The sequence below is a fragment of the Taurulus bubalis genome (assembly GCF_910589615.1).
Source record: "Taurulus bubalis genome assembly, chromosome: 19".
NCBI lineage: Eukaryota > Metazoa > Chordata > Actinopteri > Perciformes > Cottidae > Taurulus > Taurulus bubalis.
Window position 1 is genome coordinate 8,081,289 of NC_136607.1, and position 25,161 is coordinate 8,106,449.

General features: G+C 41.7%; 1 protein-coding gene across 1 annotated transcript in view; it reads left to right on the forward strand.

Annotated features, from left to right (window-relative positions):
• cntfr (ciliary neurotrophic factor receptor) overlaps window positions 1–25,161 on the forward strand; it is a gene marked incomplete at its 3' end in the record, with an annotated part of 202,516 nt that overhangs the window by 150,567 nt on the left and 26,788 nt on the right. The window contains exon 5 of the mRNA XM_079234913.1: window positions 24,313–24,430. Within this exon, the coding sequence (XP_079091039.1) occupies window positions 24,313–24,430 (118 nt within the window). The remainder of the gene's footprint in view (window positions 1–24,312; window positions 24,431–25,161) is intronic.

A 25,161-nucleotide genomic window follows, 5' to 3' on the forward strand; every position in this document is an offset into this window, starting at 1 on the left:
GGGAACCAATGCATGCCGCCTGCATGTCTGCACGAAAACCACACAAACATATGGAAGCAAATTAAACTTCATTCCAAGTGCTTCACATAGAAGATGCTAAAACATCAACAAATAATCAACCCAAAATCATAAAACTCCGCAAAAGACATATGACTACACTATGTCAGAAAATGTGTTTGAGCCACGCTTTGGCATTCTCCCTGTTGGCCACGAAGGAGGATAGGAGAGGCTGATATGAAGTAGATCAACAATATTTGGAGTGGCATCATTTCCAGACAGCTTTGTGGGCAACATAGCTTTAAGATTTAATTTGAAACTGTCGGCAGATTGTGATGACCGCAAACTCTTCAAAAAAAGAATTCCATGGATGCGAGGTTTTGGTCCTGGCCCAGGGCCGATGTTGGCGAAGCAGAGAGATCCAGAGGGAGCATGCTTCATTCAGACAGCAGCGCTTTGAGTGGTGTTGATGTTTAAATCTTTTCATGCCAACTTGTTAAAACAAATAGTTTTTAACAGACTTTCAGATTGGTGCTCACACACACACACACATACACCTGTGTTAATGATGGTTTTTGGAGCTGTCAACAGTTGTAATGAGCGGTAGATTAGCGGCGGTTTGAACCCCGGCTCCCCCCAGTCCGCGTGTCGAAGCGTCCATGATACAGAACCCCAACTAGATTGGATCATGAATGGCACCTTCAGTGTAATGCTGCGTGGGTGGATGCGTGAATGTACAGACTAGAAAGGCACTGTATGAATGCAAGTCTGTTTGTCACACAGATTTTTCTCTTTATCAGTAACCAGTAAAGTTATGAGAAATAAGCACTTTTTGTTTGTTGTTTTGTTGGAATTTATAAAAAAAATGTTTTAAATGTCAAGGCAGACAAGCAATTTAATGACCATTAACACTCAGCCTCCCTGGAGTTTTTCCTTCAGCATTTCCTTCTCCAAGGCATTTTTTGTCGGATAACACTGGTGGGATAATATCAGTGGTAGCCTTCTGCTCATTATGGAAGCTGTTCTCTAAAGTATCACAGGAGGAGGGAGGTGAAGTTGTAAACACCTCGTTAACCTCTCTTCAGACTGGGATAACACGTAACTAAAACTATTCATTCAACACTCTTGAAATGATTTTTATTTTTTAAACAGACACGCATTTTGCCACGTCGCTGCATCTATTCCTTTGTATCTACAGAGGAGTTGTTCCTGCATTATATTATTATTGTTGTTATACAGGATTGGGTGTCCCTTGCACTTGAATGTGAGTATGATGCATGTAAATGCACACGGACAGCACAGAACATGACCTCTAGTGGGACACGAGCATGTGGATAAATGTACTCAAAGCTTCAAAAAGCAGCTGATGCACCGACCATAATTCATTCGCCCAGACCACTTAGCCTTATTAGTCTACAACAAAAGATTAATATTTCAAAACCATAAACAACCAAAACAAATAGAGAAGCCACCGCGGCACCATAACTCAGGCCCAGGCCACTTAACGTTATTGTAAACCAAATATTTAATATTTTAAACCATAAACTAAAACAAACAGACAAGCTCTTTGTCCAATCGGAGTGCCATCCCTCCTCTCCTCCTTTCTTTACTCTCGCTTCTGTCTTCCGCCCCACTCATTCGTCTGCGCATGGTTTAGTTGTGTGTTTTGGTTTATCGAATTAATCAAATGCCCAAAATGAAACAGCTGTCAGTCGACAGGGAGGGAGAAGGAGCTAGCAGAAACTGTGGGGATGTAAAGGGAGACAAGATGGAGGAGGACAATGGGAGAATCTCAGCGACATGGGAATGAGGCAGAAAGGGAAGGATAGTGGAAAATGAGAGCAAAGCAGATTGTGAGAGGGTATGAATGCAAGAGTGTGCGAGTGGGTTCGAACAAAGCGGGAGAAACATGGGATGTGAGAGGGATGGAGAGGGAGCAGCAAAGCAATTAACAAAGAGGTTGGCATTAAGTGAGTCAGAAATAACACATGGATATTGCATTGTGTGAGTGTGTGCGTGCGTGTGTGCGTGTGTGTTTGTGTAGGGGATAAAATGCAGAAAAGAAAAAAAATGGAGGGGGAGAAGAGGCAGGCAGAGGAGCAGAAAAAAAGAGGCTATTAGTGAATGTCCAGATGATCAGTTCTTGTTGCCGTTCTTGCATCTTGGTCCTGATGCAGACCAGAGTCAGCTCAAACATAACACACCATCAGTCACACAGTAATGACTAGCAAGCTCAGTGTTTCTGCGTGTGTGTGTGTGTGTGTGTGTGTGTGTGTGTGTGTGTGTGTGTGTGTGTGTGTGTGTGTGTGTGTGTGTGTGTGCGTGCGTGCGTGTGCGTGCGTGCGTGTGTGTGTGTGTGTGTGTGTGTGAGAGAGATTGTGTTCTTGATTTGTTATCTCTTTGCAAGATCCAGCAGTCATCACATGTCTCTCTCCAAGTCTTTTTTATTTATTTATTTAAATGAAAAGAAACATCACTCTTCGATGTCCGTGGCGATTCGTGTCAGGCTTTTATCTTCATTATAAAGACCCACATGATGACTTGTGTTCTCCTTTTTCGCGGCACTAACACAGAACATTTTAAAATCATAAACTACACATGCTCACGCTAGCCTTCTCAAACACTCCCCAGCCTGATACTCGTGATACGACCAATTATTGATTCACTGGATACGTTTAGAGTATGTATTGTAATAACAGATGTTCTAATTGACTGATTGGTATTGTCATTCTGGTTTCCTACGTAATTATTGTTATCGCGTGGTCGTCCATACGCCGTCTGAAAGCTGTGTCAGTTTCTGTGTCACCCGGTTTTATTGAGGTTTTAATGGACTGGAAGTGCTATTGATTGGAGAATGAAGGGGATCTGGTTTAGATTATTCCTGCTGAATCTGGATTTCATGGACCGTATTGGTTCTTAATTTCATCCGCTGATGGCGTGCTCGCTATGGGTTTTGTGTATGTCAACCTCATCTGTGGTTACACACACACACACACACACACACACACACACACACACACTTACACTCACACACTATCTTATTTACCATTCTCCCCTTCGCTTGCATTTGACAGAATTCTCCATAATTAGTTTGGCCAAAGCTGCTCTGCTGTTTTTAATGGGGTGAAATGATTTCATTGCATCAACACGGAGGTCTAGAAAAGTTCATCCGAACACTCGATATCCCCAACTCTGTCTGTGTGTAGATAATTTTGCGCGACTACCCTGAATCTGTGTTTGCATATCTTTGTGTTTGCAACGTGTGTGTGTGTGTGTGTGTGTGTGTTATTTTCCGCAACTCTGTCTTGATAATGACTTATTGATCTGACGACAAAGTCATTTGTCACCACGGGAGCGTGCCTGATGATTAGTGCGCGAAGCCTTTTCTTTCCATCTTTCACTTTGTTTAACTCCAACTTTCCGATGCCCCTCCAGGCTCCAGTTTCACTTCTCATTGCTCCGACTGTCTTTCTCCTCCTCTGTAATTTCTCCCTCTCCCGTTCTCTCGGTCAGAATGACAGCCCTTGCCTTGATGTGGCTGTGCTGTGATATCCCAGGGAAAGCAATCTGTCTTGTGTGATTTTGCGGTCAGAAGTTAAAGTTTCATACAGTGTTATCCATTGTAGAAGTCCCCACATCCTGCGTCTATCCCACTTTTCTCCTCCTCGCCATGTAACCGCTGTGGAAGGCCACCATATCCTCCAGCTATCCGCCGTGACTACCGCAGCTGTTTCCAAATGATTCCTCACGAGGGAGAAGTTAGGAGGGAGCAGGATTGCATTAAATGAAGCAATTCCCGTTATAAGATTTGCTTAAATCATTTCATTTTGTTGGCTTTCAGTGTGACTGCATTTTATTTTAATATGCGCATTTGATGTGCGATCGTATGGCATCTTTTTATGTTATCTTCCCATTTAATAACATGAAGTGCTTTTCTGACAAAGTTTTTTTGTGCCTCAAGCACTATAAGTGGATTTTACCTTTTGATGGCACGTACCCACCTTGAACTTGCACTTTCTGTTTATGAAGTATTTATTAGGTTTGCCATGATTCATGCTAATGTGTTCACACAGCGTCTCTTAAAAAGCCTCAGTTGCTCAACATCATGTCGAGAACATTGTCGGAAACCATAAATATTGAGCAGCATTTTGTGATCGAAAAACAGCATCAGGCAACACTGGGAGATCAAGATAGCAACCGTTTGACAGGAAACTTTTTGATTTAATTCCTACAAAACCTGTAATCTGTAAACCTGATGTCAAACCTGTTCTCACTGCAGACTTTTTTTAAGCTCCAAGTCTATTTTTGTTGCGTTTAGTTCGGCGTAATTTGCATAGACACCCCACTGTATACGTTTTAACTTATTGATGGTATTGGTCTCCACTACCAGTCTGTCTGTGAGCTTGCGTGTTTCACTGCAGGATAGATTCCCCTCACTTTCTCCCCTCATGAAATCAATGAATCAATAGGATCAAACAATGTTGATTTCTTCCCATGTTTCGGGTTCAGTGAAGGTCTGCTGCCGGTCATCCTGGTGAAGACAGAGCCGAGGCTGGAGGCAGAGACATCCAAGCGCAGTTTTGCACATGGCAGTTCTCCACGTGTCAATATCCACTCATTACATAAATACTTTTTCAAAATAAACTTCCCTGTTCACAGGAAACAACTTGGTTACGATGAGGCAACACAACTGCTTGGTTAGACTGTGGTTAGTCAAGTTACTGAACTTGAAATCAGTCAACGTTGACTTTTGTTTTTTCACAGGACATGAACACCGTACGTCTGGGTGAAAGTCCTGTGTTTTTTACCCAAACTTTATCGCTCTGTATACTACGTCACCTGAATGCCTTTCCATTATTACAGAATAGTGATATCATGGTCACAGAAAAACACAGCTTGGTATTTTGAGACCATACGATAATTATTTCATTAGAGTTGTAAAACAATTATGAAGAAACATATAGTGTTTTTTGGACGGTACACTCACTGACTAGCAAACAGGTTAAATGTATGGCTAGAGATATTTGAGTTACTATGAATGACTTATACAATAATATTTGTAATGTGATGTTATTGTCAGTCTAGAAACCCCAAAGGTATTTACTTTGCAATGTATTAAAACAAAGAAAAGCCATTTGAAGAGCTGGAACTACAATAGTAACATATCACTGATGGTGTCGGAGCTACTAATAAGTTGAAGACTAGCTTTTAAGTCTTAACTTGTTACTTTAAATGGATGGAGTGTTTGGTTGCAGTCCGACTGTACGATTAAGATCTATAACACAGGTGTATTTTTCATTAACTCGCTCAGTGTGGCTTTTATCTGACCTATCGGGGCGGAGCGGGACGCTGCATGTGTGAAAATGTTCTCCCTTTGGGTTTGTGGAGGGGTGCTGTTGTCTGATTCCTCTAAAGGAGATTAATGAAAGAAGTACAAACAGAGAAGGAGGGGACAGACTAAGGGATGAGAGAGAGGCTGGGAGGGAGAGAGGGAGGGAGTGGACGTCTAGGAGGGTTGTAGTGGTGGGAGGTGTGTGTGTTGGTTGGGGACTCCTCTGTGAAGTCCATTCATGCCCTGCTGAATCAATGGAATTCTTTCTCCCGCTCTCTCTGCTTTTTCCCTTTTTCTTTCACATTTTCTGATTCCCTCACAGACTCTCTCTCTCTCTCTTTTATAGTTTATATCCCTCTCTCGCCCCGCATTCCTCCTGTCTTGCCTGTCACGGCCTTGTGTCTGTGATGTCATTCAAGACAAAGAAGCCAAGCTTGCCTGGAATGTGAGACTGAGAGAGAGAGAGAGAGAGAGAGAGAGTGAGACGGCGATCGGGGGAGAAAAGCTCGGAATGGGTGAGAAAAAGTCAGAAAGGGAAACATGGGGATAAAATGGTGAAAAAAAAAAACCTTGAGTGAGTTCCATCAGGCAGAATTGTATGCCAGAATGTTATGTTTTCACTGGAAACGCTCTAGTAAATATTTAAGTTAATGACACATTGTTTAGAACATTGTTGATTTGAAAAGATTCGGGTAAGCTGCATGCAGACACATGAGGCAAAGACACTGTGTGAGGTGTAAGGTGCATGTTGGTGTTCTACAAACAACTGGAAGTCATTGTATTTGGTGTGTTGATTCATCCAGCTTACCAGCTTATCGACTCAGTCAGCAGTTGAAGCCGCAGCAAAGGGTGTGAAACACAGCCCGTCGAGGCTTTTAAGATACTTGACAACTGCAAGTTGTGTCAAAAATGTAATTTGAATCCTTCTCGGAGTCATAAGAGTCATAAGAATGGGCCTTAAAAACATCACGTTTTTAAGTTTTCTTTAGAATCATAGTGATAGTGGTAGATGACTGTACATTGAAAAAAGTAAGTGCTAATTGCTAATTCTGCATAATTTTAATGAAGCCAACATGACAAAACTGTCAGTAAAAATAAAAAACTTAAAACAGAGCTAAAGTTGAAGCCTCACTGATTCAACGGCAACAATTTGACTTCCTGTTTGCATCTGCAGAAGTATCATGTGAACTGTAGTTTTAAAAGGGTCATATGAATTCAAATGAATATAAACTAGTTTTATGCTACACTATGAATATAGTATAGAAGACCACAGTGTGGGTTACAGTGTCATACTTTGAAAAGCACCTGGTTTAGAATAATAAAGCCCCCTTAGATGCTTGCTTTTTAAGATATACAACAGATAATTGTTTCTTCTATGTTATCATGAAACTGTCAGTAGTGAGCAATAACAGCAAGACTGTCTGGGGTGTGTAGAATATAGCACATTACCCCCAGACAGGTTTATTAGATTTGTAGCTAATCTAAATGCCATTGAATATAATCTATTTAGGTGCATTAGAATGTGCAGCTTTCTGTCTCTCTTTCTGTCTATTCTTTGTCTCGTTTCTAAAAGCATTGCAGCAGCTGCACTTTAATGATTGCTCATCAAACAATAGATGTTTTCTCTGACACGTGCAGATTCACATATATTCTGAATATAACATAATGATCATCTTTAATTGTAACGCATTTGAAAAGGTTGCAAAGTGCTTCACATAAAGTGACAGATTAAACACAAATGGCGATGAAACGGAAGAAGGAAATGGAAAATGGATTAATATAAAAAAAAGATGTGAATTGAACAGGAATAAAATTAGCTGAACAAAACTAAGACTACTAAGCTCTCAAGTAAAAGTGGCTTTTGAGAATGGGTGTAAGAGATATTACTCAAACAGCCAGGCTTGTTAATTCCCCTGAATAGTGTTGTCAACACTGAACCGATGTCGTGGCAATTTACCATGTGACAAATTCTGCAGGTAGGCGTTGAAGTTGATGGCCTACAAAGTAGTTGTGAATGTTAGTGAGCTCACACCTCTACTAAGTTCCTATGGGAGCAGATAGCGATGTGTCAGCTCTCCTCGAAGGCATTATCTCACACTGACAATGATGCAACGGGTGTGAGTGCATCATGTTCCCCTCACAAAGTTGTCTGTGAATAGGGAAAATGCATTGAAATATCTTTTTAAAATCTAAAGGTCATTTTGTCCAGAAATCAGGGGTCAGTTTCCTCTCTACTTCCTTCAGTGGCTTCTGTTGCCAGGGAGCACTTCCCTGTTTGGGAACTATTTTGATCCTCCGGGGATCCTCCGGAGTGACAGCGGTCTTTCTTCCTACGCCGCGCTGGTATGCATGTTCTTGCATACCGATGTTGTCATTTGTGTGCTCCCGTGGATGAATGGATATGGAATATAGCAAAGTTCCCAAGGTTGTCAGGCCCCTGAATGAATAAATCAGCACGCCAGCGGCGGCACGAAAATGTTTCTGCGTGTTGACTGTGTTTTCCCTCAATCCTCACTCTGACTGATTTCAAGGTGAGGAGGGATGAGGAAAAAAGTATGAGATGAAAAGTGGTGGAAAGACAAGCCGAAGAAGAAGATAGAAGGCATGATGGAAAATGACAAATGAGAGAACAGAGGAGGGTGAGGACAGGAAAAAAAGAACAAAAACGGGGAGAGGAGAGGAAAAGATTGCAGATACTGTGAGGAAGTAGAGGAGAGACGGAGAGGTTAAAAGGGGGGTGAGAGCAGAAACCGAGCAGCTGAATAACAGAGAAACAGTCTTGTGTAACAGCAGTGTGAGCATAAAATGCGATTGATATTCTGACTCAGGCAGAGCGATTATGTGTGTACCAATTGAGGAATATTTATGTGTGTGTGTGTGTGTGTGTGTGTGTGTGTGTGTGTGTGTGTGTGTGTGTGTGTGTGTGTGTGTGTGTGTGGGTGAGTGAGAGTGAGAGTGTGAGTGGAGTGTGACCTCTCTACACAGGCCTGTCCGTCAGACGGACATGCTGATGGATGAAGCTGTCACTGCCTGTGGGTCTCGCCTATCGGGCAGTCAAATACCCCTCTCTGTAGACCACACACACACACACACATTTACACACATTTACACACATACAAGCACACATCAAGACACTTGCAAAGTGGAGGGAATAGCCAATCACAGATAAAAGGTTGAGAGCTGGAGTCAGTAAGCTGGAGAGAGGAGAATAAATAATACGTCTCTCTCTGAGCTGACCAACTGCCGCCATTGTCAGACAAACTCAGTGATTATTCTTCGTGTTTATCAAAAAGAAAAAAAAGACAGAAGCAGAGAAGCCTAAGGCTTGGTAGACTGAAAGCACACCTGCAACTACCGCTCATCGCCAAAGGTGCCGCCAAAGAGAACAACGCAGAGATCCTTGAGATTGTGATTCCAACACTCGGGGCCTTCTACTGAGAAGACGGTGTGATATGCTAAGCAATGGAGGTGGTACAACAACGACAGTGCAGTGTTTACTTAGCAACACGTGACAGTAGTGTCCTTTATGTTTGTTCAGTAAGCTGAGGTTTAGGGGATTACATTCACACATCTCATAATGGCGTTTAGTTGCTCATCCCAGTAATCGCTTCAACGACTTGAGGACCGACTGCTGATATAAAAACACATTTGTGAGACGTAGTTTTGGCTCAGCAGCGTTGACATTCAACTTAACCACGCATCAATGTTTTGTCTGCCGAATGGATTGGTAAATACCTCCTGTCTGCATGTTGGTGTCTTTTCTTTTTCTATTTTTAAAGCTGCGTGTAAAATGTTTTCAGCGAGTGAAATTCATGTTTATTTGTAGACGGCATCCAGTTTCCTGAAGAGAAGAGCAACTTTATTTGTATATCAAGCGGAGGGCAATTCAAAGTGCATGAGAAACCAATACTTAAACAACTGAGTAAATTACACATCTTATGTCACACAGAATAAACTGTATTCAAATGTTTCACAAAAGTGTGGAGCTTGAGAAGTGGTGGATCACATCAACATTTAGGGACAGTAGATGCGCAGGGCCCGGAAAATGTCTGGCTTCAGATACTCCTCGGTGTCAAAGACACCGGTGCAGACAGCGTGTTGCACCAGTTACACCTACTCTGTACTTCCAGGGAAGAGTCCTCAAAGTAGCAAGCACCTGCATCTTTTAGGATCAGATTACCTGAAGAGAGAGACTGCAGGTGTCGTCTTTTTCATGAAGAAGCTTATTTTCTTTTGCTCGTTTACATCCACTTTGTGTTAATCCCTCTGGGTCGCAGTTTGCTCAATTGTAACCAATATTGTTTTCATCCAAGGAAAGAAAGAGTTAAACATCTTGGACACGTGGTAAGAAATGACTCGATGCTATAAAGTAACAATATATCTACTTATTCCTTAAAATGACGCATCATGAGTGATGCCCAGCGGAGACGGCAAAGCTCTTTCCAATTTTCCAAGCGAGTGTTTCTTGGGAGAGGGAGAGCGAGACTCAGCATGCTCTCATCCTCACTCTTCTTTACACTCTCAGGTAGTTGGCATGGGTCTGTGTGTGTGTCTGTGTGTGTGTATGTGTGTGTGCGTGTGTGTGTGTGTGCATGCATGCCTGTGTGGCTCACCCACACAGCAGTAAATTCTGTTATCCTTGGGGGTCCGACTGTGCAAGGATTACACTGGCATCCCACTCTGGTTTTTAAAACACAAACAAACACACACACACACACACAAAATAATGCGCACAATAACACACGTAGACACACATTCCAAAGCACACCTGCTCGACACACATTCATACGCACACGCACGGCAGCTTGGCTTTGCTACGGCTCCGCTTTTCAATTTTCAGCTCAATTACATTCCACTGTTACCTATTCTAAACCGAGTCCCATCTTTTCCCTCAGGACACACACACACGCACACACTTATTTAACGGTACTGCATCCCACTTAAGCCTAAGATTGTGTGGCCTCCTCAACTTTCACTGAAAGTGAGAATCATTCGGTTCTGCAGGGACTTTTAAGAACTTTTTAGTTCAGCTTTTGAGTGAGCCAGCTGATATTTGAGAATGCTGGATGGTTTGAATACATCTCATGTTCTGTTAATACAATCATAAGGTACAGAATGCACTGACCCCAACATTTATATAATCACAGAAACTGCCCCCACGTCACGGAAAATCACAGAATATGAAATCCCCTAATTTCTTTCCTTACAGCTAAACGTAGCACCGAGAGCGCCCCTTTCAAGGCCGAGAGTAAAGCCTTCTGCTATTCCAGGAAAAAGAACATGGATCATAGTCCAATATATTTTTAATTAAAAAGTCCATTTTATTTTATTTACAAACCACAACTTTAAAGAAAAAATTAATCTTGTGGCACAGAATCAGTATAAAGAAGTATGACAATAAATCTCAGAATGGGAAATATGTTTTAAATCCAAGAACCGTTCATTAAGACCAAGCCAGAAGTGAAGCAACATTTTTCATTGCAGTCTGCTTTTAATCAACTTCTCATGATGGAGTAAATGCAGCTGCTGTCTCTGCATGGCAACAGAAGTACACAGTGTGTGCAAGATTATAGGTATATTCCACAAAAAAACTTTTCAAAAGTCTGTTTCAAAGCCGTCAGATGACTTCATGATGAATTTGTATTAAATTGAAATCAGTCGTAGTCTCCCATTTAAAAAAAAAAAAGATTTCTGGTCCGAATATATACACACACACACACACACACACACACACACACACACACACACACACACACACACACACACACACACACACACAAACACATAGTCTGCGGCCCTAATAGCATTGCAGGAGAGCGTACAAAGAGAACAAACACCCATGTAATGTGGCGGTTCCCTCTCATTGACACCGGGCTCTGGAATGCCATCGGGGGGGGGGGGGGGGGTCAAGGGGACACGGTGTGTGTATGTGTGTGTGTGTGTGTGTGTACCATCCTGTCAGATTAGCCTAATGATTAGCATTACTGAGAACTGACAGCAAGAGGAAGGAACAATGAATGTCATTTATCCTCTTTTTCTCTCTCTTGCCCACTCACTTTCTTTTTTAGCTCTGTTCCTTTTTAATCTCTGACCCCCCCCTCACCCCTCACTAAACCCCTCCCTCGCCGTCTGCCTCCCTCCTCCCTCCTAATGTTTTTATTCCCACATAAAGTAGATTTGGCTCAGTAAAAGTGGATAGAAATAAATCGGCTACAAATTCTTGATAAAAAAGACTTTTTTTTCCTGGAATATGCTCAAAGTGACACACACACAGACACACACATACACACACATGATTCTGCAATCTGACACCATAAAAAACCTTCTGGCTGATAAAATATAATGACAGGTTGCCACCTCAAAGCCCTGTAATATAGTTGAGGCGCTGTGTGCCAATAAAGGAGTTTGTAATCAACTAATGATAGGTCGTGAAGGTTGAGGCCGGTTGACGATATAAACTCACCACAGAAAAAGGAGGGTTGAGATAAAGTGAGAGAGGGAGAGATGAGAAGCAATGAAAAGGGATGATTAGGGAGACAAAAGTAGGCCGAAAGGGGGCATATAGAGAGATTGAAGGCATGACAAGACACGCAGAGTACTCTCCCCTGGCACTATTGATCTCCGTGTGAGCTTTGGGTGCTTTAAAAATGATGCCACAGGTGAATAGGATTTTTTTTTTTTTTTTATGTAACTTTAAATACAACTTTGGGATACATTTCCAGAACAGAAATCCAAAACATTGGATCAAGCCAGGTTCAAATTGTATTTATTTCATTTTGCTGAGGTTGCCGAGGTTTTTGCAGTCGTGAATTTTGGATATCTCTATTTAACACATCAGAAAATACTGTCAACAGTCATAAAACGAATCAATTTTCACCATGTTTTCGGAATAAAGTATTTTATAAATCAGGCTATGAATTATATATAAACATTCCCCTCTGTAGAACCTTCAGAATACACACAGGAATGAAACTGGAAACCTTGGTGTTTGATCATGCTACTGAAGTGGAGGAAGAAAAGAAGCGAAAAGAACTACACAAATTATGTTTATACTTGTTTTCTAATATTAATGGCAATGGAATACCACTCACTGGTTGAACTGCAAACATGACACACGGGGCCAAGGCAAGGGTCTAAGGTATTGAACTATTTTATTTTTTGTGATATCAAAAAAATCAACTTCAAGAGGTGGAGTCGGCGGAAGTCAGAGAGGAATAAAAGTATGGTGGAAAAAAAAAATCTTCAAAAGCGGAGGCGTCGGTTTGTTTGTTTGCTGTTGAAGCCAAACAGGACTCAGAGGACAGAGGATAGGAGCGATGAGAGCATCCTGTGATGGTTGTGCCTGCGCCAAAATGCTGCTGAGGGACTGAGATCACTGTTTGTTCCCTCATTTAACCGTGTAGACTGACTCCTACCTGCTTTATTGCTTTAATTTAGCCCGTTCCTGCCTTCAGGACTGAAAAGTTAGCGACATTTCCTCTCTAAGAAGAGGGAATTGAATCTTTTGATTGCCATATCTACGTTTGGAAACTTCACAAAAGGACACATTACAACGCATTAGTTTGGGATGCATCCTTTATTCTTCACAATCATTCGAGGCAGTCATTTCCTTGCTGTGAGGCTGACTCCTTGTTGACAAGCAGTGCACAGTGGGAATTCATCAACTGAAGAAAAAGTTCACATCCAATTTCAGCATGGGAAGATCAAAATCAGAAATGTATGTTCAAGTGGCAAAGCCCTCTAGTGGCCGTAGTAATTATGACAGAAGCAAATAATTAAGAAGGAGACAACATGGCTCTCACAGTAATACGTGACATTACCACAACCTCTCAACATCACGTGATGTAATGTTTAAAATGATGCCACCACCAGGGAAACAACGTTAGGTTGAGGCAACAAAACCACTGAACTTAATTATACATGAACTCAGTAAATTTGTCACGATGTTGGTTTGTCTGGTGTCCTGTCTTACTGTGAAGTCCTTGTCTTGTGTGTCCTCTGTGTTCCTGCACTTCCTCCCTTGTGATTGTCCGTGATTGTCTGTCTGCCCTGTTCCCTGATTGTGCATTCCTTTCACCTGTGCTGCCCTCAGTGTTTCCACCTGTTCTTCGTTACCCTCCTCTTGTATTTAAACCCTGTTTGTCTTCTGTCCCCTTGTCGGATTGTACTGGTTTTCCCCCCGTAAGCTGTCTCATCGTGAGTAGTCGTGTCCTTGTCCTTTGAAGTCCTGGCTTTGTTTTTGTATTTTCCACGTCCTGTTTTTGAAGCCTATCCTAAGTTTTGTTATTGAAATAAATTTACTTTGAAACCGTTGCTCTGGCATTTGGGTCCTCTCCTTCCCCCCCTCCGTGACAAAATTACATAAACATGTGAAGAATGTCGCTTCATAATAACACAACAACGCTTTGGGACACAAACACCGGCCCCGGAACACCGATCTCCTGGTTGAAAGTCCTGTGTTACTGACTCACCCTTTCTAGAAAAATGCCTGCTTTACAGATGCATATACTATTTGAACCCTGTCAGGTCAAAAGCTCCAGCTTCCCCTGTGGATCCAGATTTGAATATGTCCAATTGAACCAGCATGCCAAGCCCAACATGAATTTAAAGATTTGCACTCAGCCCTAATCTCCCAAAGCATGCGCAATTTTCTCAACCGAGTAATGCCACACCTACCATCAGCTAAATGACTGACACATGCATTTTGCAGGCAGTTTCTCTCTCTCTATTATGTTGCAAACTGTTGAGATCTTCCAGCATGGCTGGCTGGGGGCCTGGGTTAGATTGGCTTGTGCACAGCTGGTGTGTGGAGGACCTGATGTAGCTTTAAGTCTCATGCAAACATTCCATTAAAATAGCATTACAGAGCTACCAAGAATAACTGGTGTAATAGCCCCAAGGTGTACAGAACTGCAGAAAATACCGTCTCTCTGTGTGTTGTGTTGGTTGTGTAGTGTGTGTGCACTCTACCTGCATTGTTGCATTCAGGCTGTGTGTGTGTGTGTGTTCAGCTGCCTGTTTGCCCTATCAGTAGATATGTACATCTGAAGGTTTCAGACTGTGCAGACTGACACCTTTCATAACTCCATGAAGAGAACACAGTGTATGTAAAAAGACAGCACAGAGTGCTCCTGCACAAAGCAGCTGGCTGAATTCACAATAATGGCCTCAAGCTTTTCGATTTTTTTAGACACTTTTGGTTTCTCTCTCTTTCTATCTATCTATCTATCTATCTCTCTCTCTCTCTCTCGCTCTCTGTGTCGCCTTCTCTATCTGTCTTTCTGTCTAGCTTTGAATCTGACAGCTAAGTTTAAAGCAGTCAGCTGTTGCGCTTCAGACGTTGGGGATCCGGGTGGTACCTGCCTGTCTCATCTCTCTCCGCGTGTGAGTGATGGCAGTTAGCTGGTTGTGCACGTGGCCGACTGACACCTCTGATTGGTCAATCCCAACCTGTCACTCATTGCACCAGCACAGACACCGCAGCTGAGAAGCAATTGTCGCAGCAGTGACAGAGCCTCGGGCTATTATTGCCAAGTTGACACGGAGATTTACCTCTTAGTGAGACTAGAGACATCTCAACTCAGTGTTAAAACACTAAAATTTCAATTTTGGTAAAACGCTGGTAGTACTGACTGGAGTTTCTGTGATAAAATGGCAATTTCTAGTTGCATTAGTGTGCTGGCGTTATGTCAACCTCAATAGCTTTCTTCCTAATTCCTTCCCCTACAGCTTTCTCCAGGTGTCTCGTCCAACATCAGGCTGATGTTCCCATATTCCCGCCTCACTTGAAATCCCTGAAGTTGTTATTGAGGTGGGACTGAGGCAGACAAAATAGTTTTGTGTTTCCTTTGTTCAAGGTGCAATGTGTAAAAGAACAAAGAAATAAGTGGGCATCATTTTACCTCTCCTACTGGGTCCATACGTTCTGGTTTACAGTGCCACTACCTGGAAGTCGTTTGGTCACTGGCGGAGTTCAAGCTAACTAGCTAACTAGAGAATGTCCGTCTGCAACTGGTGAACCACTCTCCTGGCGGCGGGGGAATAGGAAGCGAGGGTTCCGAGTCGTTTTCTCGTTTCAGCCACTTTCGGTTAAATCCAATAAACAACAATGGAAACGTACACTAACCGTGGATGTATTATTGATGAGCCCTTTAATGCTGCTCTCCTTCTGTCTCCTCTCACGTTAGAGGGCAGACGCTGCAGTGACTCACGACCACCGCTCAAGAAAACAAGTCGCATCACAAGGGTCCGCGCGAGCTGGTTAGCGTGCTCATCCCAATAGATATCTCTGCAACACAATATATAGATGTCTCTGACACAGCAATAACACTGTAACCTTCACATTCTGTTAATGATGTTTTAATCAGAATCAGAACCATTTATTGCTGGGTATGTTTTTTCACATAAAAGGAATTTGTCATGGCGGGTGGTGCAAAACATTAAACAATAAACACAGTGCAGAAATAGGAGCATGTTTAAATTTACAATTACATTTACAATAGATTATACAATTTAAATAAATTACACAAAAGGTAACTGTACTCTAAACAAGTGAAATGTAAGTGTAATGTGAAAGTGACAAGTGTATTTAAATATGTAGTATGAAGGGATGTGCCGACGGGAAGAAACTCAAATTTAAACTCAAATTCTTGCCAGATCTCACACATTGTCCCTTTAAGTACAATAACGAGGAGGGACAAAGAAAGGGTTGGTGACTCAACCAGGCACCTGACACAAAAAGTGATTGTCAAATGTGGCAAGGGAGGAGCAGAGGGAAATAATTGGTCTGACCTCCATCCTCCACTTGGAGAGTGTAAGACGATTACTATTGATGCCTTAGGTTTTGAGTGTCACCCTGTATTACTCACAGTGTAACACGGTGCTAGACTCCATCCCCTGTTTGACCTGCTGCAGTGCCTCTGACAAAGGCAATTTAGCCTTAACCAGGCCCTTTTCTGAGGGAGTATAAGACCATTGAATCGTGCCCATCAGTTATTTATCACTATAACAGAATTCTGAAATCTTCTCCGACGATGTTGTTTGCTTCTGTTTGTCATTGGGACGGACGTTTCCAGATCGCTTGGACTAGAAAGGGAATTGAAGCAAAGTGCGGAGAAAGGTTCAGGCATGTGAGGCCACGGCTTAAAAAATGTAATTCTCTGTTTCACAAAGAAGATTACTTCAAATGAACGAGTCACTCATGAGTGGCACTGTGCTGTTCTTTAACTTTCCTGGCAGTCTTCACTGCCCTGTCGAGACAAATAAGAATGAAATATGGCAAGAATGAAGTAGCAGGAAAGGAATGCCTGGCCGGCCTCTCATAAGCTTCTGGATTCAATGCTACTAGATTGTGCAGAGGTCTGAGGAAAGTTAAGAACACAGAGGACCAGCAAATCTCATGCACCTATCAATATGAAATAAGACAAAATAGAAAATGCCGTTAATTTTCTGAAGGACTTTTGGCTTATCGATGTGTTTTTTTTGTTTTCCCTTATTCTATGTATAGCCCCTCTCCAGCTGCATTATAATGTGAAACAGTCATTACCATGACTATTGAACAATACAGATAAAGAGAAAGTGGCAGAAAATGAAGGAATTAATTGAAAGTGGCAGAGATTGTGACGGGGGAAATGAAAGAGAGACAAGTGGGAAGGGAGCACTGGGCAGTGAAATAATTTGCTCTCCTGCGAAGAGATAATAGCTGTCTCTCAAAAAGCAATCAAATTAATATTCCCATAATGCAGTTTGGACTTTGCAGCTATGTTTTATTTGTATTTCTCTTCAGTGCAATATTAAACTATGCAACAGTATGCAACAATTTCTCATAAACAAGTTTTTTGGAAATTAAAAACTTTTCCATTCCGTATAGTTGTGTTATCATATCGAAACTGCGCGTACGCAAATGTACGTGGACCGCAGTGTTGAGTGGACCCACGAGTCGGCCATGAAACCCACTTCGTCGTCTTTTCCATCAGATGTTTTTGCGTGAGGAAGGAAGCGGTTGAAAAGGCCAAACGAGTCTGCTTGAGGTGAGATTGTGTTTCGAGGTGCGAAGCCGCTCGGGAATCTTGTTTTATTTCCTGTGAAACACGAGATGTTGTTCCCGAGCTTTGAGAAAGATGTGTGATGTCAGGTGGCTAAGTGAGCATCTGGGTCTAAGGGAGGGTGAGAGACAGGCCGGGGGGGGGGGGAGGAGGGGGTCCAGGTATAATGGTCGTCTTCCTGTGTCTGTTACCTCCAGAACCTTGGAGGTCAAACCTCTCAACAATTCCTTCTCTTCATACCTCTCTGCTGCCTCCTTAAAGGATAATTGTGGTTCATTGCAAATTGTATAGATCTTGTTTTTTTTTTAGAACTTGCCATCATTTCTATTGGTTATGATTATGTATGTATTTAAACTCACCTCTGGGTTTTTTTTCTTTCCTTTTTTGGTGGCTCTCTTTGTCTCTGTCTCTCTCTATCTCACTTATCAACTCCTGATGCTCTCATAATGTATTCATCCTTCTTTCATTCATTCATCTCACACACGGCTGTTTCCAATTGGCTCGGAGACATTCCTGGAATGCCAGGGCGTCATTGTTTTGTGCACTTTGTGTGTGTGTGTGTGTGTGTGTGTGTGTGTGTGTTGTAGTTGTACTTGCTGCCGTTTTCACTCCGACATGTTGAAGAGCAGCAATTTTGAGAGAGATTGGCTGCTTGAGAAGAAGATAGCCACAGAAGAAAAGAAAAAAAGGAGCAAAGTAGAGAAAAGATCACTTGATGTGCATGCATTTTAATTCTTGAGTCAGAATCTCAGCGAAGACTGGAAGTTCTGTGGAACGAAAAAGCATCGCAATAAAAGTCACACCCACTTGCAAATACAAACATGATGTTTGTTTAGTCTCTGAGACAAATCTAGGGATCTAAAAGTGGTCATCGATGTCAAAATCCCCTGTTGCATATCCATTTTAGGAAAATGGATATGAAGTGATTCACAGTCAAAGTAATGCTTCTACAAAGGAAAGAAAAGTTTATGATGATGGTTTAAAGGCACTCTTGAGGTATACTTATTATAATTGGCACTCTGACATGCACATGCTTTTAATTACACATGCAAGGCCACATACTGTGCAGACAAATTTGTGCACTTCCAATTCAATTAGTTATACAGAATATTGCATATTTGCATTACAGTACGCGCACTAATCTTCCTAGACACACACACACACACACATACACACACACACACACACACACACATTGCATTCATGCTTTGGGATAGCTTCAGAGCACCGGATAAAAATATTACACCACAATTACATTACAGTTAGCCACGGCAGCTGGTCTGGACAAAAAGGCACCACAGCGTCTCTGTCTCCGTCTCTCTTTGACTTTGTCCTAAAGATTTATTTACATTCCTCTTTCTCCCATGACACATGACTAAGCTAATCTGAAATGCAGTGAGCCCGGCATTGGTAGGCCGAGTCGAGCGGAGACAAGGCCATCTGCCTGAGCGAGTTACGCCATCCAGAGTGGCACCGAATACAAGAAGATCCACATCTTCCCCCGGAGAATTTCTAATACGAAGAAAGTGTTTTTTAAACCAAATGAGATGTGCATGATGGATATACAGACGGACCCGTAGATGAATGGATTTGTTCGCTACTGGCAGTTCGCTACTGGTTCGCTGTTCAGACACTTAACTGTGTTCAGCAAAAGATTGTGGTTCGTCAGCTTGACTCTGAAAGAAAACTGAAAGACAGCATGAATAGGGATTCGTACCCAGGAAGGTTTGTGATGTTGTGTTTTGGACGAGGCCAAAGGCGCTCCGTGGCGTTTGAACATCACAAGCTGAAGATGTTGTCTGTATAAAAAAAAAAAGGAAATGAGTGAATGGAGAAATTGGAAGAGACGGCATTCATTCTTGTTGTCATAGCAAGCGAATCCACTATAAACACACACGGGCACAGAGAGACGTGCACAAAACGCTCACAAAGCAACAGGGAGGCGACTGACACCAACAAATAGCAATTACTACAGCGTCTGCAGCCTAGCAACCAGGGCCAGTGGATGTGCTCGTGTGTGTGTGTGTGTGTGTGTGTGTGTGTGTGTGTGTGTGTGTATGTGTGTGTGTGTGTTTGTGTACGCCGTTTTGTGGCAAAGATCCCCTTTTTGCTAGTCCCAGAATTTTTGTGTGACAGGTTTAGAATAGTGGGACAGCAGAAGAGAAAGTATGGCTTATATGAGAGAGAAGGGGAGAGAGCGAGAGAGATGAAATATCAGTTTATTTACAGTAGCGAGTGGTGCGGCCTCGGGCTGGTGTGACGACGCGCTTTGCAGGATTTAGTTCACCTTTTACGCACGTCTAAAAGCCTTTAATCTCATGAACACATTCTGCTTTCACGTGTGGAATCTTTTGCGGTATTTTAGTCCGAGTGGAACTGATGACCTTCGAGAAGGACTTGAGTGGAGTTGAATGCAGTAAAACAGGGGAGAGCAAAAGATGATTTTGCTTCTTTTGACTACTTGCACTCGTTGGCTCTCATCTCCAACTCTCAATCTCAAATTGCTAATTGGCTGTAAACAAAAGCGCCGCGGAAAAGTCAAAGGTCTGGCGACAAGGACGATGTGTCATGCAGCAGTCAATAAAAAACATGGAATTTTAAATCCGTGACGAGTAACTTGAACGAGATTTAAAGCCAGGTGCCAAACCAAGGCCCTGCTTTGGTTTGATGACTAAAAAGTGTCTCTTTTCTTTTCTTGTTGGTCTCAGTATTCATGAGCCACAGTCTGCAGTAAGTTGTGTCTCCGACCTATTAGCATTTAAAAGTAACCCCACTAACCACTCGGGCATGCACACGTGTGCACACCTGCAGGTGTGTGTTTCATGAGCCTCACAAAGGGCATCTTCAAAATCACATTCGGTGTTTAGCAATTCAAACCACATGATGAAAGTGCACTAATTCAAATAACATTTATTCATGAGCGGTGTCCTGTCTGCCATTGATTCAGGTGAGGTGGTTCAACAAATAGAGAACATGCACAATGACATTTTAATTAGAGCTGTTGTTTTATGTACCTTAATATTCATACAGGCTTTGTTCTCTGTTCTGTGTACAGGCACATTAGCTTTTGTCCTGTCTTCTCCGTCCTGTTTCAACCTGTAGTTTCATTAGATCCAAAGACAGCGTTTGATGTTCATTGTTTTTGAGGCAACCGAGCGCCATGTGCACATTCACGTCTTGTGTGTCTGAAAGTTTTTAATGGTTAGATGAGTAAAGTCTGATGAAACAATGCCGTCTTGTCTCAGCTCCTCTCCATTTCCCCCTCCCTTTATTTGACTTAATCTTTGTTTCTCTTTTCTTCTCTTCTCCCCATTACTCACTGCCTTTATTACCATCCTGTCCTTCTTTTCTTTCTTCTGGCGTTTCATGCATTGCAACTGAACCAACAACTTTATTTCCTCTTGAACTGTTTGGTTAGTTTATTGTGTTTTATTATTGTCTGTCGTACCGGTTCAAAGCAGCACTTAAGTCTAATGGCAGCTAAATAATTAGCTTAAGACACTTTCATCAAATGGACCAATCACTCATTTACTCAATCAATCCAGGGCTTATAAACCTAAATCACATAGACTTCCAAGTGGCAACGTTTTGATAACTTCTATTTTGCTCCAGTCGGATGTCCACATCTGTCTCCTTGAACACATACACGTAGTGCTATGGGGGCCACATACAGTAGTATTATTTTTTCGGGTCACGTTCTCCCTCCTCACAAAGCACACACTCCAGTCCCCTTGGAGGAGCCCAAACAGTGCGCTGCCAGTGACCTGCACTTCAAGGTTTTGATTGAAGCCCCTCACACGCAGCAAGATGAACTAAATTAAAGGAGTAAACACTCCGGGGTGCAAACAAGCCACTCCAAACATCGCTGCCGTGAACACACATCCATGCTCATCCTCTTCCCGCCTGTATTCCTTCACCTTCCTTTTGTCGCCTTTTCCCTCTAAAACTGCAATGTTATCATTTAACTTCTCCAGACTCGTAATAAGCTGGTTTGATTGATTGATCACGGCTAATTCTAAAAAGCCGATAGGAATACCTGCAGCTCCTATTGTGTGTGTGTGTCTGTGTGTGAGACTTTGACTGAAGTTCTCAGATGAGGAGCCAATTGATTGAGATGGCCCCAATTAGTCTCTGTGATTAATTGAGTGTGATTGGATGTCGTCCCTGGCACCTCCTCGTTGGCATTATTGACAGGCTAATTAGTTGCCGTGGTGACCGCTTAAACACAGCTTATTGTGTGTGACTCTGAAATGACCCTATAGCAGCCAATCAAGCCAACCTCTCTTGCTTGTGGCTGTATGTGTGTGTGTGTGTGTGTGTGTGTGTGTGTGTGTGTGTGTGTGTGTGTGTGTGTGTGTGTGTGTGTGTGTGTGCGCGCGCGCCCCAAATACTCTATAATGTCTCTGAAACTGGTTTCAAATTAACCGATATCATCATCTGGGATGAGAGGGACACTTGAGACGTGTTGGGTGAATTGGGCTTTGGGTATTTATCTGGAGCAACAGCAAGAAAACACACTGTGGCACTTACTTGTGAATTGTCCCATCTGCTTTTTGTAACTCCCGCCCCATCCTGAGGAATTGCCTCTCCACTCGTGCTGTTTTTTCTCCGCTGTTAATTTTTTCCACATTGAAACATTTTCCCTGTGGCTTCTTTTTTGCCACACAAGTACTTGTTGGTGATTGGCAATATCTCTGGTCAACAGCATAGCTTTCTAAATTGGTGCTCATCAGGATCTGTCCTTTATTAGATGGTGAACAATTGTAACACCATTACGACATAAATCGTGTCTCTCACACTGAGGACATACATCTTGTTGTCCAAAGTTTAAGTAATATATATTTATTCAATCAAAGCATATTTATGTATTTATTATAGATATATATATTTATTGTATAGCCATATAGTAATCATAATGCACTCCAAATATAAGGTATGAATATAGGGAAAACTACTTCATCGGTTTTAGTTTCCAATTTGGAGCCAATAACTTATTATACACACTTTGTATACTTTTAGTTTACATTTTATATGTCAATCAATCTCTATTGGGATCAACATTCAGGCCGTTGTTGAAAGGACTTTCAGAATAAAACTTAAAGCGTTACTTCATCAGCCCCATTCCAGGCTCTCATATCTTGAAATCTTCACCATCCCTTGGATTGAACTCTTAAACTACTGAAACTGTACTTCAACTACTGAAAATAGCTGAAAACACTATTTGAAATAGTCTCTCCATGCTGCCTAAAGTAAGGTAGGGTCTCCTTTCATCACTGTTTTATAAAAGCATTACCTTTTCTTTTTTTTCTGGCCACACCCTAGAAGTCCTGTTCTACAAAAACATTGGGAGCTATCCTTTTTCCCACAGGGGAGAGACATCCTGCTCGACTGAGCAGCTCATGCCGTTTTTCCCATGTCCTACTGAATGGGTTGATGGCTCCTAAAGACAGGATGACCCATCCCACCCATTCAACTCTGGTGTGCATTACTGGCCATAAATGAAGAATCAAAGTGTGTGAATGTAGCTGTTATTAGTCAACATATCTTATCAGGAGTGTATAATGCTTACTGGCTGCTATCCAATATGTCATAATTAAAGTCCCATGCCAGCCATATTGCCATATTATCAAAGCGATATACTGCAGTAATCCTAACCAAATGAAACACCATGTGTGAATGGAAAAACGCTGCAATTTAGATCAAGAAAAGATCAAATAATAGAAGATGGTGAATTTGGGAATAGAATACAGAGGAGGAAAATGATTTAAGTAAAACATAATCTAAAGAACTGTGTTTCTGTGATATCGCACTGTACACCCATTGTATGTCACAAGCAGGAGAGATAACGAGGGTAAAAGGGTAAGAAGCTGTGGGGAGGAAAGAAGGGAGTGGTAGACGAGTGCACGGTTGACTAGCCGTGAAGAAAAGACCCTAATCTTGGAGGAGGCCAGAGTTGGCGAAACATCACTTTTTCTGGCCAACCTCTTTTATTCTTCTGTTGCTCTACCACTCCAACATCCTTCCTTTCTCCACACAACCTCTCCCCTCCCAGCTTCTTGACTTTTTATTTTTTTATTGCTCTGTCTCTCCAATATCTCCAGATTTGTTCTTCATCGCCTTATGCTTCAATCGTTTCCTTAAATAATTTAACTGTGATTGAATTGTTGAACGTTGGTCTAGGGTAACACATGTTTCACTAGGAGGTTTTTCAGGTCACTTTTTCCTTCCATTCACTTCCATTCAGACAGCTTAGGGGACAAAAATCAATGCAAATACAGTCAATTTGAAAATAATTGCCTGCAGTCACAACATTTTACCCTGCTGCAGTCATTAGATGAAAACAAGAGGAAGCAGATATGCTGTTTACCCAGTGACAGAGTGAGCAGGAATGATATATTGATTTGAATCCGGTGTTGAATCTGACCTGACATTCTCTTAACAAGATGGCCTCTCAATACAAATTGACTCAAGATATCCATTTTAACACGATCTTTGCCGAAGCTTGAGGTTTATATAAAATATAAGTGATACTGTGAAAGCTAAAGGAAGTTGTTTTAGCATGCAGGTATATAATCAATCTTAATCACTCCTTCTTAATGAGTCTAACTTTAATTTATTTGTATAAAAAAAATGTATTACACAAACACAAGCAATCACAACTAAACAAATTAAAAGCATTTCTCATAAAACATAACCAGAGATGCAATTTCATTTAAAGTGAGTAACGGTGACGTTTTGTATGTATGAAATACTTGATCAAGATTGAATAATTCAATGAGGAAATGTTAAATTAGAAACCAATGCTTTGGATTGGATTTCATGTGAGCTGTGCTATTTTGAAATCGCTCTCTCAAACGCTTAACTCTTAATGATATAATGTACTTTATATGTTAGCTAACAGTTTTGCCATGTGTCTTGTTTTTTTTGTTCTTTCTCTAGTTCCCCCTCGAGAGCCCACAGTCACCTGTCGATCCAACACCTACCCAAAAGGCTTCTACTGCAGCTGGCACCAACAGCACCCGACGTACATCCCCACCACCTTCGAAGTCGACGTACAGTAAGTGCATTGGTCAATTTTTGGAATTGCATGCTTAGATCACTCTATATATACTGTATATACACACATATATATATATATATATATATATATATATATATATATATATATATATATATATATATATATATATATATATATTGGGGTGTCATGCAAAAACCTATCTTACATTAAGTGACATGAATTAAGGTTTCACCACAATGTATGCATTCTTTTTTGAAATCTTGGCAGATATTGGGACACACGCAAACATGTTGAGGAATCTATTGCTTTAACCTGAAAAAAAAAAAGGTGAAGCGCTGATTACACAAAGTTACCTATAGGGGGTTAGGGGCAGTTATAATGTTGCAATTTTGTGTATTCTGGAAACTATTTTTCATCCCTGGCACAGGCACCAATTTATGTATGATTTCAAACATTTTGCCATCAAAAAGTCTTGGTGGCAAGAGATGAAGGAGTCCTGTTTCTCACCTTACAGAACAGAAACGTTGCAGGCGATTCAACTATATTTGAGAATGAAAATAACCCAAATATCAAAGCAACCACAATCCACATGAGTCAGTAAAAAAAGAAAAACGGGTTGTTTTTTTATTATTAATTTTCTTTATAAGAAAACTAATACCATGTTGGTTTTGCTGTGTAGTTAAACACCTCTCCCTTCAGGTTCTCTTTGATATGCCCAGATCACAGAGTCCCACAACTCACACCTCAGCAGGTGGACTCTGCCTTCA